This window comes from Thermobia domestica, chromosome 9 (genome assembly GCF_964235325.1).
Source record: "Thermobia domestica chromosome 9, izTheDome1.hap1.1, whole genome shotgun sequence".
Lineage (NCBI taxonomy): Eukaryota > Metazoa > Arthropoda > Insecta > Zygentoma > Lepismatidae > Thermobia > Thermobia domestica.
This window is the reverse complement of record NC_137462.1, coordinates 116798435-116815368: the sequence shown is the minus strand read 5'-3', so window position 1 is coordinate 116815368 and position 16934 is coordinate 116798435. Positions and strand designations below refer to the sequence as shown.

The following is a 16934-nucleotide window of genomic DNA, read 5'->3' as shown; positions in this document are numbered from 1 at the left end:
AAGCAAAATTTCGTAGTGAGCTCGGACTATTTGTAGATATACCGAAACACCAATGGTGGCAATTGCAAGTTTTTTCGGGATACTGAAAAACCGTCAGAAAGAACTGGGATAAATGTCGACTTAATTAAGTGATTTCACATTATTTTAGAATGCTTAAATTGTGTTTTTCCGACTGACTGAAACAAATTTTAGTGAGTACACTCGTTGCACTTTAGAACTTTATTTACAAGAGTATTCTTGGTATTATATGTCTGTAAGCGTACTCAAAGTCATATTTCGCGGGAGAAATATTGCCGCGAGTATTCTACCGATAGGCCAAGTTTCCGAAGAAGCACAGGAGGCTCAAAATAAATACTGGGAACTCTTCACAAGAAAATTATCCAGAGTGAATACCAACACGGATTTAATTCATAGATAACTGATCACCTCTGATCCACATATTGCTAGTTAAACATGCTCCTGCCAAAACCAAACGTTCAGACATAATGTCCGAACTACTACGATTGCTAAAAGCGCCTTATGTGAATGATTCCTCTGATCGTTCCGAACAGAGCAGTAACTAAGACTAATGAACTTATTTTTGCCGTCAGTTTTGGGTACTCGCTGACTCTTGTTTAATGTCCTGACTACCTAGTGTAATGTACTCATTATCACTAAACGTGTATTTAGATATAAGCTGATCACATTAATCCTATTGTTGTCCTTTCACCAATTGTGTGTAACGGTGTTTACCTTCCTCACACATGTGTTACTTCTTTGGTAAATAATACACAACGGCGGGAGCACATGTGGTCCGGATTCCACGTTAATCAGTAGGTCCACGTCTCATATAACCTCGCTGCTGAACGGGACGTTCAACTCAATTCAATAATACACAAACAACATTCTTTATCAAAGAAATCGCATATTTCAATCGAATAGCACGTCAAAACCTGCACCATTCAAATGTGCATCACACACTGAATAAAGTTCCCCTAGATCTTTGAAATCTCCCACTGTGGATCGGTGCGTTAACACAGGAGAATCCAGAGGGGATCGAACTTGAAAAAAAAAAAGTACAAAAAAAAAAATGCCGATTACTCTCAAAATTTCCCGCTTCAGGGATATGATAGAGAAATGTGAATGTTACAGTTTCAAAAGCTGTTCTATTCTAAAGAAAGTGATATAGGTACCATGATCCTAGGATAAATAGGGATGATGCTGACCTGCTTGACTGAAAGTCTATAATTTACTTTTAAATAGAGCCATAATTTAAAAGGGTTAAAAAAAACATTGTTTGGGATTAATATAGGTTAACGATTGGGGATAATTCAAAATTCAACCCCAATACTTTCACTTAAATGGCATAATTAGCATTTAATACTAATTCCTAATGCTTTCTCTTCAGTTCGCGACTTGTATTATACGAGGAGAAAGATTTGATTTAAATCAAAAAAATCAACAAAAACTATTTTTTTAAAAAAAATCATGATTTTTTTCCACCCTGCTTGTTAGATGTTTCAAGTACGCCATTATCAATACCAAGCACTTACTATAGGGAATTGTAGTTGCCAGCTTGCCACTAAGCCAGTTTTATAACCGTTAGCACATCTAGCTACCATGATTCAATTTTATATTATATATATATTAGTAATATTTTTTCGCCTACCCTCAGATGCACACCTACCCGAAGTTGGGAACCACTATACCAACATTATAGGTTGCGCTCAGATGTCAAAGAAAACATAAAATGGTATTAAAAATAATTTATTTTTATGGCGTGAAATTGTCACTCCTTTACACTTAACAAATACTTATTGTGGAATAACTACCAATGTAAACTACATTCGCTTAAAACAAATTTTGGAACGAATCAACTAAATTAGCTAAGAAATATAAACTATCTTACACATATATTTTTCGTCTAATACAAATGAATTTTTTTTTTCAATTGCATACACCGAAATAAACATAATACCAGGAAGTTGTACTGTCTTTTACAATTAAAGTGATTTTTCTTAACATAACGTAGCAGTATAATATGCGTACTCTCTTCTACTATATATATATATATATATATATATATATATATATATATATTTATTATTATTATTATTCTTTGAACTTGTAGTGATTACATACTTTATATTTATTTTCTTCTTTCTTTCCAATGATTTAACATTTACTCATATCTAACATTAAAAAAAGTGTTCATAGAACACAAACGACTTTGGTAGTAGTCAATGTGAAACACGGAAACATATGAAAGGAAAAAAGAGCAAAATAGTGTTCTCATCATAATTGAAAACCAATCACAGCAAATATTCAATTGCAGATATTAATATACAGCTATTACTGATACCAAATGTACAACACGTATCAAGGCAGAAAAGTCTTTAAGATTTAGTTTAATTTAATACAACATAATCAGTCTTTACGAATACACACCGGGAACGAGGATAAAAATGAGAACAATGAGCTACGCTGTTTTCAACGTCAAAATACAAAACGGTCGGTTTGTCTACTTTAACGAGAAAGAGACTAATTATCATTTTGTCGCAAGTGAACAGAAAAAAAGTATACAGAAAGTTGTTAATCATTTACCAGCGTAGCTCAAATTAGGCATCATAATACAGCTAAAGACATACTAATACTCAGAATTCCGTGAAATACAAGACATACCACTATTTAGCTCTTTTGAGGTACCTTACATACTTAACCACTATGTATAAAGGACACGCGGTCAAATTTATATATATACATACATCATGTACAGAACGTAGTTAGACCTTCAGAAAATTAGAAAACCAACTGACATATAATGACTTCAGCACGAAATTTAAGTGGTTTTACAAGTTCTTTATATTTTCTAGAAAACATGTATATGGATGAATTACATTTTCCACATATATACATGACTGGAAACTACATACAGATTATTATCAATTGTACTTACAGCATTTTATATCTGTATTTCTGTTTTTTCTTTCTTTTTACAATCAACACTAGCACCTGTACCACATTGCAATTTAGACTTATTATCACACTAACTCACTGACTGCATGGTGTTATTTCGCATTACATTATTTCGGACTTCCGAAATTCTATTTTTAATTACAATTTACTATGGTAGTCAATTTATTCATGAACATACCTGTCCCGAGTTAGAAAGTAAATACATAGTGCATAATGAAGACAATGATCACTTCTGACGTCTTGCACACTTACTATATCATTATCTAATATGAAGTACGACTTACGCATTCATAAGAAAGAATAATTTGCATTTTTTTAACTGATGTTTACAAAAAAAATATATATATATAACAGTATATTATATATATATATATATACTGTTATACATGCATACAGACAATTTTGAAAAATCGTTTACATCATTATAATTTCACAATTTCAATTTCAAGTGTCATATTATGGCTAATATATTTTGAATGTACGTTTGCGTAAAGGCAAACAAGTGAAAAGTTAAAAGAAAAATAATAATAATAATCACAGCATTGTTGTAAAGTGATTCAAACTGAACTTGTCGAACATAATAAAAAGAAACACACACACACACACACAAACACAAACACATTCACACAAAAACACATATACAAACACACGTATAAATACAATTACTGATAAAACATAGATACAAAAATGAATCTAATGGTTAGTACTTCCATATATCAAAGTGACATTTTTTCATGGTTTGTATAGCCTGATAACTGATTCTATATAATAAATAAAAATTGTAATGACCCCCTATTCCTTTTTTCCCGCTATACATCACCAAGCAATATTTTCATGTATCAAATTGCATCATCTTCCCTAGAGAATCTAAATTTTCACCTCTGCAGAACTTTCTGAAATGACATGGTTACGCCAACAACAAGAAATCAATCACCACTTGTATCTTCATACTTCTGTCCAATATGGATTACTTATGCAATATGGATCCGTCGACAAGTTCATCACATAAATTTGTATTCATAAAACACTGCGCCATGACGTTCTTAATTAGAAGGCAAGGTTCAACAACAGAACTGAGGTCCGAAATAATTGTTCCATTAACACACACATACGCATACTCACCTGTCCACTTGGAACACAAACATTTTATTTCGAAAGCACATTACATATAATTTTAAGTAAGTTGTTCATTCATCAGAATGAGACACAGTGTTAATTTAAGTAACTTCACTGCAGAATACACATGTTCGTCTTCAGTTATTCAGTCTTCGGAGTTCCAACAAGCACAACCAACACATTTCAACTGGTAAGTTGATTCCAGATCATCAGCTAAACATTATGTGCACACGATGCTCTAGAACTACGTGATATATGTGCAAGAATCAGTGTTACATCAGTCTGAACACAAACCATACAAAAATGTCACAAAAAAAGAAAAAGAAAAAGAAAAGAAAGGAAAATGAACATAAAAATACCATTTGTCTACATACATTAAAAATTTAAAAAAAGAAAATGCATACTACTTATATATACACACGCAAACACACATTCAATGTTCGACAAGAGATAAATTTTCATACAGTACAGCTACTTAAACATTAAGAAAGAGACACGTATAAATTTCCTTAACTAATATTATATATATATATATATATATATATATATATATATATATATATATATATATATATAGTATATGTGAGACAAACTTCATAGTAATTTTAGATAAAAAAAAAAAAACGTTACCAATTATGAAATTTTAACGTGTAACTTCCTTTTTCATTACTTGTATTAATATTATGCCAAAAAAAAAAAGAAAAAACATTTAAAATCTTTCTCATGTTTTTAAATGCTGCTAATTGCCAATTAAAAGTAAAAAATATATTCATACAATGATTTAACATCTTTATCATGTCAATAAATCGAACTAAGTATATGAAAAATGAATGTTACGGTTCTTTTCTAATCTGTTTCTTTGTCTACAAATAAGACTAGTTCTTACTTGTACTACTGAATATTTCCCTCATATATTACAGTATTTTTTCGATAGGGTTTTTTTGGTTGGAATATTACACAAAATTGTATGGTATTGAATGGAGTAACCACTACATACAAAATTTATTTTAGATTTACAATGCACGACAGTCGCGTAATTTGTAACTGAAAATCAGCCATCAACAAAAATGTTCATCAACAAAATAACACATTTTGAAGTTACTTAACAAATGCCTCAGAAGGTATTCTTCCTTGTTTATTCAGTTCAGAGAATACTGCAATTGCATTCTCAAAATTCCAATTAGTTTCCGTTAGACATCTGAAATGAAATATAACATTTATGTAATTTTCAAATTTTACTATTCGAAACAAAGCACACTAAGAACACAATAAATATTTAAAACTAAAGAAAAATAACTATGACAACTGCGAACTATAAAAAATTGTCATTTTATTTTTTCCCTTTCTTTGGTAAACAGCATAGACAAATGTAAATGTTGTATGTAGAAAATGGAGGAAATAAATTAGTATCATATCAATCCTCTTAGCGTGATTTCAATGGTATACTGGACCGGAAATCGACTGCGTCTTTGGCTTACTGTGCCCATGTATGAATTCATTTACACTTTGTGTATCAAATATCAATTTTCCTCTGACAAATTAGGTAAGGTAACCAATAAACTGTATATACGTATTATTCTTAAAAATACCAAACTTAAATCTAAAGCACTATCCTTGAACTTAATTCACTCGAGAAAAGCAGCCATTGTCTATCGAACATACGAGAAAAAACGCTGAAAATGTAACGAAATTTTCAGTTTGATGTCCCCTTGGTATTTTTGATAGACTAGAGGACACGACTGCTTGAAAGTGAATGAATATGGAACAATAAGTGAAAAAAAATATGAAATTAAATTAAATTAAATCTTTCATTATTACATTCCACAGTTTGTCGTGTGCGCTAAAGGACACGGTAATGATGAGAAATGAATGAAATGGCGGAATGAAGAAAGTGACAGGGAATGGAAGAACCTCAAGAAAACCCAGGCACACGGCGTTTGTCCACGACAAAGCCCACTTGGCGCGAACTGGAATGGAACCAGGGATCCTACGCACCAGAGGTGAACGCTTTACCATTGAGCCACCGCGGCCCCAAGAAGTGGAATGTAAAGAATTGGAGGAAACGGTGAAACACGCACACAGGCACAAAAATAAAGACAAGATGTACACTATAAACTTTCACGATGGAATAAACCTAGCTACGCTAAGTGCTCAGCCATCGTGCTCCTGGAAATCATAACTTTCAGTTTTACGTTCCATGGTTAAGTCGTATAGGCTGAAGAAAGTGATATGAAAATTAACTAAGTAGTGTAAATAAAAAGACACGCACACGCCGTTTGTTCACTACAAAAGCCCACATGGCGCAAGCTGGGATTGAATCCCGGACTCCATGCATCAAAGGTGAACGCTCTACATTGATTGAGTCACCGGCTCCATCGTGAATATAGAAGAAAATTTATAGTGCAAGAAGTGTTTTTTTTTTTTTAGTGCTTATAGTGCAAAAGACAAACAATATACACACTAGCTTCAGTAAAACAACATAAGCGCATATCAAATGAGTTTTATCTTTCTATATTGTCTTACTTCACTTACACAAAAATTTGTCTCAGGAAATATATTTTGCAGATTACTTTTGTAAGTTGTGCTGTTATAAAATAACTTCTTTCCGCGAATACGTAAAATGTATAATTATTTCATTATGTGAATATTTTTTTTAAAAAAAGGTTCTCTCATTCATAACCACATAAATCAGTACTTATTTCTGAGTTGTAATGTAAAGCCCATGCCTTTGCTCTTCTTCAAACTACTGCTATAGATATTGTTTAAAATGCTTCTGATGCCTTTGTTATAATTATTACGATGAAACACCGAGACAAGATCCCGTGAAGGTTTTTGGCAAAAATGAAATTTGGAATTAGTTCGAACATTAGGTGCAGTCATTTAAGTTTAGGGGACAACTTCTTACGGGAAAAAGTAGGAACTTCCGGATTGCAAAATGCACCACGGTGAAGAGTACAAAAACATTGCAAATTTTATGAAGAAGTATATATGAGAAGCCCTTACTCACTGCCAAAATTTTTTAGGTGCTTTATGTACATACCAGAGGACTGATTCCAACATATGATGCACACTAATCTCCTCTGCAACTGCAAACCTGAATGGCTGAACGTTAGATATGTTATCTAACATTTTCCCTCTTACTCTTCAAATTTCCCTAGATGAAGTTTCAAAGCCGCGTTTCTTTCACGGTGCCCTTGTACTTTTTATGCCTTAATGTTTCCAATGCTTTGAAATAAAGTTGTTAAATGATCCCAATATTCAGTATTCGAATATTTTTTCTGATGTTATTCCTATATTTGAATATCCGAATATTCGTTTTCAATATTCAAACAACTGTTCATTATCCGAATAATTTTTGAACAATTGTTAGAGTAATATATTGTTCGAATATTACAATAACGAATATTTGAATGTTCGAATAATGAATTATTTTAACAGCACTACTCTGAATTCTGTGAAAGTTTATAATCAGTGACAACCTCATACAGGGGACAGAACGGCAAGTATCCGTCCCGGCGACGATGGTTTTCTCTTCCCCGGACCTGTTATTGTAATGCAGATTAAGCAATATAAAACTTCCGTTTCTGCTATATAAATACACTGGTGCCCCGAAAATTTGTGTACCCCTCCGCTAGCCCTCTCTCCAAGAAATTAAAACTAGCGTCATCGCTGTTAGGAATTCTTTAGTGAATTCCTGAATCAGTTCTTCTGAATCTAAAGTAGTTTTTACTGAATGTTTTACAGGTTAAAAAATAGTTGACTCAACGAAGCAGTCTATACAACTTTGTTTACTATTGTTGACTACGTAGATCTTGTAGAATTGATCTTAAAATGCTTGCTAAATGTTGTACATCGCAATGTGAAGGACGCTAATATGAAATGGGCCGAGTAAGTATTCTCACATATCAATGTCTAGACCATATCAGATAAGCTGAAGTTACCTGTACATTTCTCGACATAGTTCAAATTCCCTTGTGCCTAAGCAGTTAACGTACGCGCCTTTGGTGTGTGAGACCCGTGTTTGATTCCCGGCGGAAGCTCATGTGGTTCGGATTCCACGTTAATCGGTAGGTCCATGTCTCATACAGCCTTGCTGCTGAACGGGATGTTCAACTCAATTCTCGACACAATCCCTCCCACTACCACATGTTTTGTCATCTGTCTGTGCGCTTCTTTACTTCAGCATTGTTAGCCCTCTCGCGGCTATATGGTTAGCGTACATTCCTTCGGTGAGGGAAACACGGGTTCGATTCTCGAAGCTCATGTGATTCGGGTCCCACGTTAAGCTGTAAGTTTACGTCTCATATATGGAAGAGACGCTACCTACTTCTGCATGGTAGAAATCTATTCCCCCGTCTCTCCGCCATTAGAAAACTATGTGAAACACTTTGTTATCTGATTAATAATGCTTAAGACACCATAAATCGGATCTACTTGATGTCTTTATACACTATTCATGCAATTTCCGTCTTACGATTAACCTAGAACAGTAGTTCTCAGCCTTTTGAACAGTACTATTCCCTTTTTGGTAGCCCTGTATGACCCCTATAATTTATAAAAACAACCTTAACGGTGATATACCGACAATCTATCCGCGACCTACGGATGAATGTAGACCATCAATTGAAAATAACTGCTCTAGGAAAACGTATTTACCGTTTTTAAATATAGGAAAAAACTACAAGTTCCACATCTTCAGATACAGTACTTTTTTGTACTTTGGTTTATCGCACGTAGTATTTACTCGAACGATACATCTATCAGAATTACAGTTTTTGTTCGAAAGTGGGGGTACATTGGCTCTGCGATAGAGCGCTCTTCTTGTTCAAGGAGTCCCTCGTTCGTTCCTAGACGATACAAAATTATGGTGAATAAGATCGTGTCCGTTAGTTTTCTCGAGTTTTGCTGTTTTCTCCTTCACTATCATTCCATGAATTCTTTCGAAATAATTAACTTCTATTTATCATCTGTCTACATTAGTCTAAAAGACATAATCGCGAGACGTTAAAAATTCTATTGAGACAAAGTAGATCAATCAAACGTGGGTATCTCCAATTTATTATTTCAAACTTACTTTTAATCATTTAGTAGTTATTATCTCAAGAATCTTATTTTTCAATTGTCGTTTCAAAGTTACAATGTACGTTTGCCACATACTGTAAATGCTTAGAAACTTAAGATCGCTTGAGCTTGATATGGAACCATTTTAGGGGGGTGAGAAAAAAAATCGAAAAATAAGAATTACCCCAATATATATACAGTGAGAGAGGAAAATTTCATATCCGAAAATTTTACTGCACTTATCACAGTCAACTAATTAATGAAAAACAATTCTTACTTCGTCGTCCAAGGAATATTCATTCCGGACTGCTCAGCTAAAGCGACAACCATTTGCTGTTTGACGTTATCATCCACAGGTACGCTTGGCATCCCAATTGGAGCTGGACTTACTGAAGGCATTCCCGTTGCTGAATTATTTGCAGAGCCAGATGGGGCAGCTGCTGTTGGTGGTGGTGGTGGAGGCAACTTAAATGACTCCTGAAATTAAATTTTAGGAGCACAAATTATAAAATGAAATAAACCTTACACAATTCACTGGTTCAGGAATTTTCCCCGTAATTTAATGAAGTACGAAATACTTATATATGTATATTTTTTAAAATAGTTAACTATTTCATCAATTTTAAGTTTTGTTCTCTTTTAGCTATAAATATATTCAATTTCCATTTGTATTCATTGAACGGATTTTATGTGTACTTTTTCCAGGTTAAATTAATATTACCTATAAAGATTACAACTTCTTATACAGAATGTCCGAAAAAGATTATACCTTTTCTTTATTTTTTCCGAGGTGCTCAGTGTGCGGACAGAGGTGTCAGTGACACGGATTACTATTAGATATTCTAAGTTTAGATTGAAATATCAGCCGTTTCCAAGATCACAATTCTTTCAAGATGGCGCCCACACACCAACAGAAAGCATTTTGTGCTGTGGAATACGAACAGATAACATCCATCATCACAGTTCACCGCAACTTTCGGCGACAGTTAGGGGTCGATCTACCTGACAAGAACTCCATTAAGCGTTGGCATACATAACTCATGCAGAAAAGTTGCCTATGCAACGGCAAAATCAATACTCATCCTTCGCATTCAGTGGAGACAGTGGATAGAGTTCGGTAATCCTTCCAACGCAGTCCCACAGTCAGTTCGGAAAGTGGGTCGTGAGTTAGCATTGCTCCGCTCAACAGTCTGGTTGTTCTTCGTGAGAGTTTGAAATTCAAGGCTTACAAGCTGCAACTTGTGCATGCACTCAGTGGAGATGACAAAAAACTTCCCACTGTCTTTAGTATAGACATGTTAGGATTCCTGGAAAATGATTTTAGGGACAGGGTAGTTTTCAGTGATGAGGGGACTTTCAATATCAACAGCACAGTCAACAGGCATAATGTTTGAATCTGGAGTTCAGAACACCCTTGATGGATCATTGAGCATGTCAGAGATTTTCCAAAGTTGAACGACTTTGCTGCCATATGCAGAACGGAGGTTTCTTTATGGGCTTTTTTTTTTTTTTTTTTTTTTTTCAGAAAGAACTCTAACGGGACACTCGTATCTTGACATGCTCCAGACGTGGATGATACCACAACTTGAAGAGGACTCCTGAGATTTCATTTTCGAACAGGATGGAGCTCCACCCCACTCCCATAATCACGTGAGAGAGTATCTGAATGAATATCTTCCCCAGCATTGGATAGGTCGCACTGGTCCTTTGAAGCACTGTTGAAATGGATCTCCGGTCTCCTGACGACATCATGCGACTTCTTTTTATGGGGCTTTGTCAAAGACCGCGTCTTTGTCCCACCACTGCTTTGCGACTGACAGAGCTACGAGAGCGGATCACAAAAGCCTTTGTTGCCGTTACAAGGGACATGTTCATTCGAGCATGGGAGGAAATGGATTATCGACTAGATATATGCCATGTCACGAAGGGTACCCATATTTAACCTTAGTAACGTAGGTTAAAAAAAAAATATATATATATATATTACCTTGCCTTTGGTATATAAAGGATTCTAATATTACATTAAGAGCCCCGAGAATATTTTTTGAAAAGGGCATATTCTTTCTCAGACACACTGCACTTACTGCGTTAATTTTGATACAGTGTCAAAAATGCATTACTGGATAGTGATTCAAACCCGGGTTTCCGGCCTACCATGCCAATACAGTAACCATTACGCTACCTGTTTGTTCTCTGACAAGCCATACACTCGACCATTCTTGAAGTTGGAATTACTTCATTAAATTAGAAAATCAGGAATCAAGAAAAAAATAGACCAAATTAACGGTATAGATTGTTATCGTTCAATCAGATCCATTTCCGGAAATCGTTATTTATTATTAGCAACATGTCCTCACGTTAGAATGCTTAGATAAGCACAATATATAACACAAAACACAGGAAAGCTACAATAGGCCATCCAATATTTAATTTACCTTACACAATACCTAAATTAATTTCCAAGATACATGAACTAATGATTGACACTTACTTTTATTTGCTGATTTGTTGCATTAGTAATGAACAGTTCTTCATTTGCTATACAGAATCCACTTTGAAATGGAACAATTACGAAAACACGACAAAAAGATCGTTTGTGAGATTTATTATCTCTTTCCTGGAAGATGCCACTAACACACAAGTTCATTAATTGAGGCTAAAAAGAAAATACAAACTTATTAATAGTTATTCTATCAAATACTACAAACAAATTTATCACATCATCTTACTCAATACACCTACTTAGGATTGGTTCAAGTATATGGTAATATTACACTAGTGTTCAAAAATTAAGGGTAACTACAATATGAGATAATATTAGGTTAGAATTGCTCAAAACACAGTAAAAATAAAGAGGTTTCTCATATGCGGTAGCATTATAATACATGATTTTTTTTTAAAGGTCAGATATATGAAAATACAAAATTTAAAGATATTTATTACAAAAAAAAAAAAAAAAAAAAAAAAAAGCCTTTAACGGCCACACCCAGAAATGACGTGCCATGTTCTCTGCGAGGTTGATCAAGAGTTCGACGGGCAGATGGTTCAATTCCTCTTGAAGCGTTGCGTGCAGCTCTACAATTGTCTTTGGTGAAGGGTAGCGTCAACTCCCTCATGAATCCTTAACATGTTCTATGAGATTCATGTCTGGATTTCCCGCGGTGCATTTCTTCACTTTAAAGAAATTCATTCAACAGGTCTGCTCGATCCCCACGTGCATTTTCATTTATGAAGTCTGAATAAACTGTGCCTTGAAAAGTCGCGTATGCTACAGCAATTCTCTGCAGCACCAGACTCTGTATCTCTGGGGGTTCATTGAACCTTAAGGATGTTGACACCAGTATTCCGCTACCACAAAGCTGCTCTCTTTTCGCTATCTTCCTAGTAGCGGCGGCCCGTGGGGGAAGGCTGCAGGACTCCAGCCCCCCAACGTAATTCCATATTTCCGATTCGAGACTTAATAATCAACCTTTATATTTATGCCTTTTTTACACGCGTTTTGTTGTTCAATTTTTCACCTCCTTGAAGCAAATTTGTTGTTCCACTTCACCCCCTGGGACTGTCAGTACAATATCGCCTGGCCTTTCTTCCGATGCTGTGGTTCCACTTCCTCCACTTTTTTGCACTGGTAACGTGTGGACTGCTTTACATGCAGTCCTTTCGGATGCTTGACAGTTTGCGCAAGCGCGCTCTTCTCATTTTGTGTTCATCTGCTTTGATCAGCGATGAGTACGTATATTCAGGCTTGCAACTCCAGGGAAATATTCCCTAGCCAATGCTATATAAAACGTTAGTTTCTGATTTTAGCTTTAAGTGGCATAATCTCCCTTTCTTTGATTAGCAACGCTGAGTATACTTATGTTGTTTGGGGTTGGTTTGTTTGTTTGCTGGAGGGGTGTTTCTAGCAGGCAAGTGATTTATTCTGTGCAATATTAGATTATATTTAATTCTTTCAAAATGCGATTATAGTATTTAATTCTTTCAGTATTTGCGTGATGTCGTGCGAGTGATCTGGTGTTACTTGTGATCTTCTGTACCAGTGTTCCCAAAAGACAAGTGAAAAAATCTATGAAATATGAAAGTACACAATTAGATTTTTTGCAATTCTTTCAGAGTGGTCTATTTCGTTCTTATGAGTGGACTTCTTATTGGTCAAAGCTATGATGGCGCACCTGTAGTGAGTGGGGCTATAAATGGAGTCGAGGCCAAGTGTATCCTAATGTTTATTTTGTGCACTGTTTGCTCATCAATTAAACTTTGTAATGGAAAGAGCCACCAGACAAAACACTAAAGCCAGAATATTATTTTCTAATATTTCTGCTATCCCGTTTTTTTTTGTTTTTTTTTTTTTTTTTTTTTTCGCTCTAATAACAGAACAACAGTTTTAGATTCCTGTTTTGCAAAGAGGATACCCATTGTTCGATCAACCAGATGAAATTTTAAATCTAGGACTGTAAATGTGGTGCCGGAACTAAATACTTCCAAATATTGTCAGAATCCGAGACCTCAAGCACTACAAAAATAAATGAAGCGTCTGCCTTGTAGTTAGAGAGATATACCCTAATTCTTATTGAATGAAGAATTTTGTTTCTGGCTAATTTTTTTCACTTAGTTACTCAACATCTAGATATGCTATATAACCAACAACTTAATCATCAAATAGATGCAGCAAAAGTTCAGTCATATTTATCTGCCTTCACTACTGAAATTAATAAAATCAGGGAATCAATAGGACTAGTTGATACCGAAACGTAAAATCAAAACCAAAAGAAAATTGTTTCAAATACACAGTTAAAAGCGGACACAGTCAACGAAGTGTGGTGTTATTCTAAACCAGGTAAATTTGTGCTTCCATTGTACAGACCACTTATCTATATCTTCACTTCTGCAGAAATCTAATTTTGATCAATTTAGTGCTTCCTTTCTTGAAAAGACCTTCAATAAATGAACAGAGCTATTTCCTGTTTTTGATAAAGATTAACTTCATACTGAACTTAGTATAGTTTGTGCAAGAGAAGAGATCAGGAAACTTGGAGGTGCTGTAAATTTCCTCCAGTATATTGTAAGCAACAGTCTTGCTTCCACTTTTTCTGAAGTGCTAAACCTTTTGAAAATATTCATAACGCTGCCCCTAACTACGAGTGAACCTGAATGATGCTCTTCTACCCTTAAAAGAGTGAAAACTTTTCTAAGAAATACAATGGGAGAAGAATGATTAACGGTACTTGCCATGTTATCAATAGAAAAGGAAATGGTTGAAAAGATCCTTAACTTCAATGATAGAGTTATCGAAAAGTTTACTACAAGGAAGGACCATCATATGGAATTAATGTCTAAATAAGGTATTTTATTTTATGCAGCCCTCCTAAGTATAAGTAGCATGAGCCGCCATTGGTTCCTAAGATTCCAGATCCCCTCCAGATGAATGTGGACATCAACAATTTTCCAAACAAAACCTGGAGAGCGCATTTCTCAATTTGTGCAGGGTTTAATTTTGATAGTGCAGAATACTCTGTAAACGGACTCTTCTGTGTATTCGTTCAAGCGGGACATCGAGTATCTGGTACACAGTTGACGAGAAACTAACTCCTCAGGTGTGAGTCAGGCAGTTAAAGGCAGATATCGGTCAAGTTGTGGAGTTATTATTTTTGGATAACCATAAAGATAAACCTCTTTTGTCTCTAAATCATCGTCAAAGCCTGGAGACGATGCTTTGTGGCATATTCAGGAGTTGGTAAGACTGGTTTGTGTCTAATCTGTTTCCGGGTGTTCGATGATTCTTTCCATTCGAACAGAGTCCAACTGACGTCTGTATTACTTTCTTAACGTACAGGGCACACTTTACCAAAAAACTCACTCCAATCACAAGAGAGACAGAATGAAAGACTCTTTGTCTGAAAAACTGTATATTTCGTTTATCTTTCGATTACGAGCTTATTTGACGCTAACAAAAAACTTGCCTACGCACTTAAGTTGAAATTTACTTCTTGATAAATATTTACAGTGACTGCGCAACTCTCTTCCTCTGATTATTCTAGCTTTCTAATAATGCTTAATTTTTGGACACTAGTATAAACGATCTATTAGAACAAGTACGTTGTCCACTATAGTTTTGTTTCAAGTTGTACAAATCATCTTTTAATATTATAACGAACATAAATAAAAAGGTAAACAAAACTATACAGAAAATTACTCTAACCTGGTCCCGCGTCCAATTTACATTTGCTTATGGCCGCAATATTTAAAATCAGAGTAATCAATTTTGATCCGATAGCAGGCTTCTATAGTCGAAAACAAATCTACTATTATGATCCTGTTTTGTCTACATGTATTCGAGGATCTTTTAGTTTTTACGAAGGACGATTCATTATCCTTTACACAATGTTATCTGACGTCTGTGTAACGTAATTTCGTTAATACCATTAGGGTTACTAAACTTTATATGTTGTTAGCACCAAGGCTGTAGGTAGAAAGAAGAAAAGGAAGTAAATTACGGCTCTGAAATCGCAAGTTCATTTTTTGTATCCCTGATACGTTCTCCAACTCTCATTACGTTCCTTTTAGTAGTGTTTATATAAGCTTCTTGGAGGGACAATAAATTAAACAAGTTGTTTTGTAAGTTTCGGAAAAAAAAAATTTTTGTCGATTAAATGTTCTTTCGCGGTTTAACAATTTTCTAAAGAAATTATATACAGGTAAATTTTTAGTTTCAGAAAGGTAAGTGATGTTTTAATTTTCATTCCTTATTGGGTTCTATAGAAGAAATTTAGCATGAAGACAGGCCCCTTGGAGACTAATATATATAAAACTTGTTGTTTTGTGCAAATTTTTGAACAGAATTTATTTTTTTCCCTCACATAGTAATAACGAAATATTTATTCAACAATAATCCTAGCTTACGATGTGTTATAAGGATTTTCTAGGAAGGATGCTGATTTTCATTTTTTTTTAAAAAAAATACATGGCGCTCATACTCTTGTAACACATGTAAATTCTAAAATTGGTTGTCTCAGGAATTATTTTTCGAACTGGTAAAGCATATTATTGGCAACGAGATTAGCGAGAATGGATTGCCAGTTTGCTACCCGCTCCGCTTAAAATTAATCCTGTCTTAAAATTTGAAAAACCTATATTTTACGTGCTTCTACCAACACCGATTTGCTTTATTTCAAAGATTAAATAACTTTCTATCATAGTAGACATTCTATCGTGGTTTCTACGAATAAACTATTTCTCACTAAGTATTTCTTCAAATTTTAAAATTAGCTGACTCAGCAGGATAATGTTTAGCAAAGATTATCAAACTTGAAGGAACTCTGTACTTGCGTGTCTCAGAATATCAGTATATTACTGAATTTGCTCCTGGCTACGTAGATAGCATCAGGATATCAAAATTGGCTTTCCAGTGGTTTGGATCTCAAGTTAAGCAGTGTGTAGGTCGAGATGTCATATAACCTCGCTGTTAAAAAGGGATGTTAACTACTACTTTCAGAGAAGCGGATTGTGCAGTCCAAAATCAATCAGGAAGTTTTTGCGTAATGTTCTGTTCCATGCTTATGCTATTAGTATTATACTTCTTTGCAAAACATAATGTTACATTTAAAACTGGTAAGGAAAAATGATTTTAGTAGGTATCGAAAATTTTGTGAGTTTGGCTTTGGTTTAGTTTGATATTTTATTTGAGAGTTCTGCTTGTTGATAGATGTGTATATGGTGGTGGTAATTGTGAGGGAATAATATCTCGAGTTCCTAATGGCTTCTAATTTCCTTAACAATTAAGTTAGGATGTTCTTGAAGACAAT

At 34.6% G+C, this 16934-nt stretch overlaps 1 protein-coding gene across 2 annotated transcripts in view; it reads right to left on the bottom strand.

Moving 5' to 3' along the window:
* Positions 1-1730: 1730 nt before the first annotated feature.
* LOC145694960 (nuclear RNA export factor 1-like) overlaps positions 1731-16934 on the bottom strand; it is an 81318-nt gene continuing 66114 nt past the window's right edge. For both annotated transcript variants that reach the window (XM_081771771.1, XM_081771772.1), the window contains exons 12-14: positions 11624-11788; positions 9410-9609; positions 1731-5269 (exon numbers count right to left, since the gene is read on the bottom strand). In XM_081771771.1, the coding sequence (XP_081627897.1) occupies positions 5170-5269; positions 9410-9609; positions 11624-11788 (465 nt within the window). In that variant the 3' untranslated portion in view covers positions 1731-5169. The remainder of the gene's footprint in view (positions 5270-9409; positions 9610-11623; positions 11789-16934) is intronic.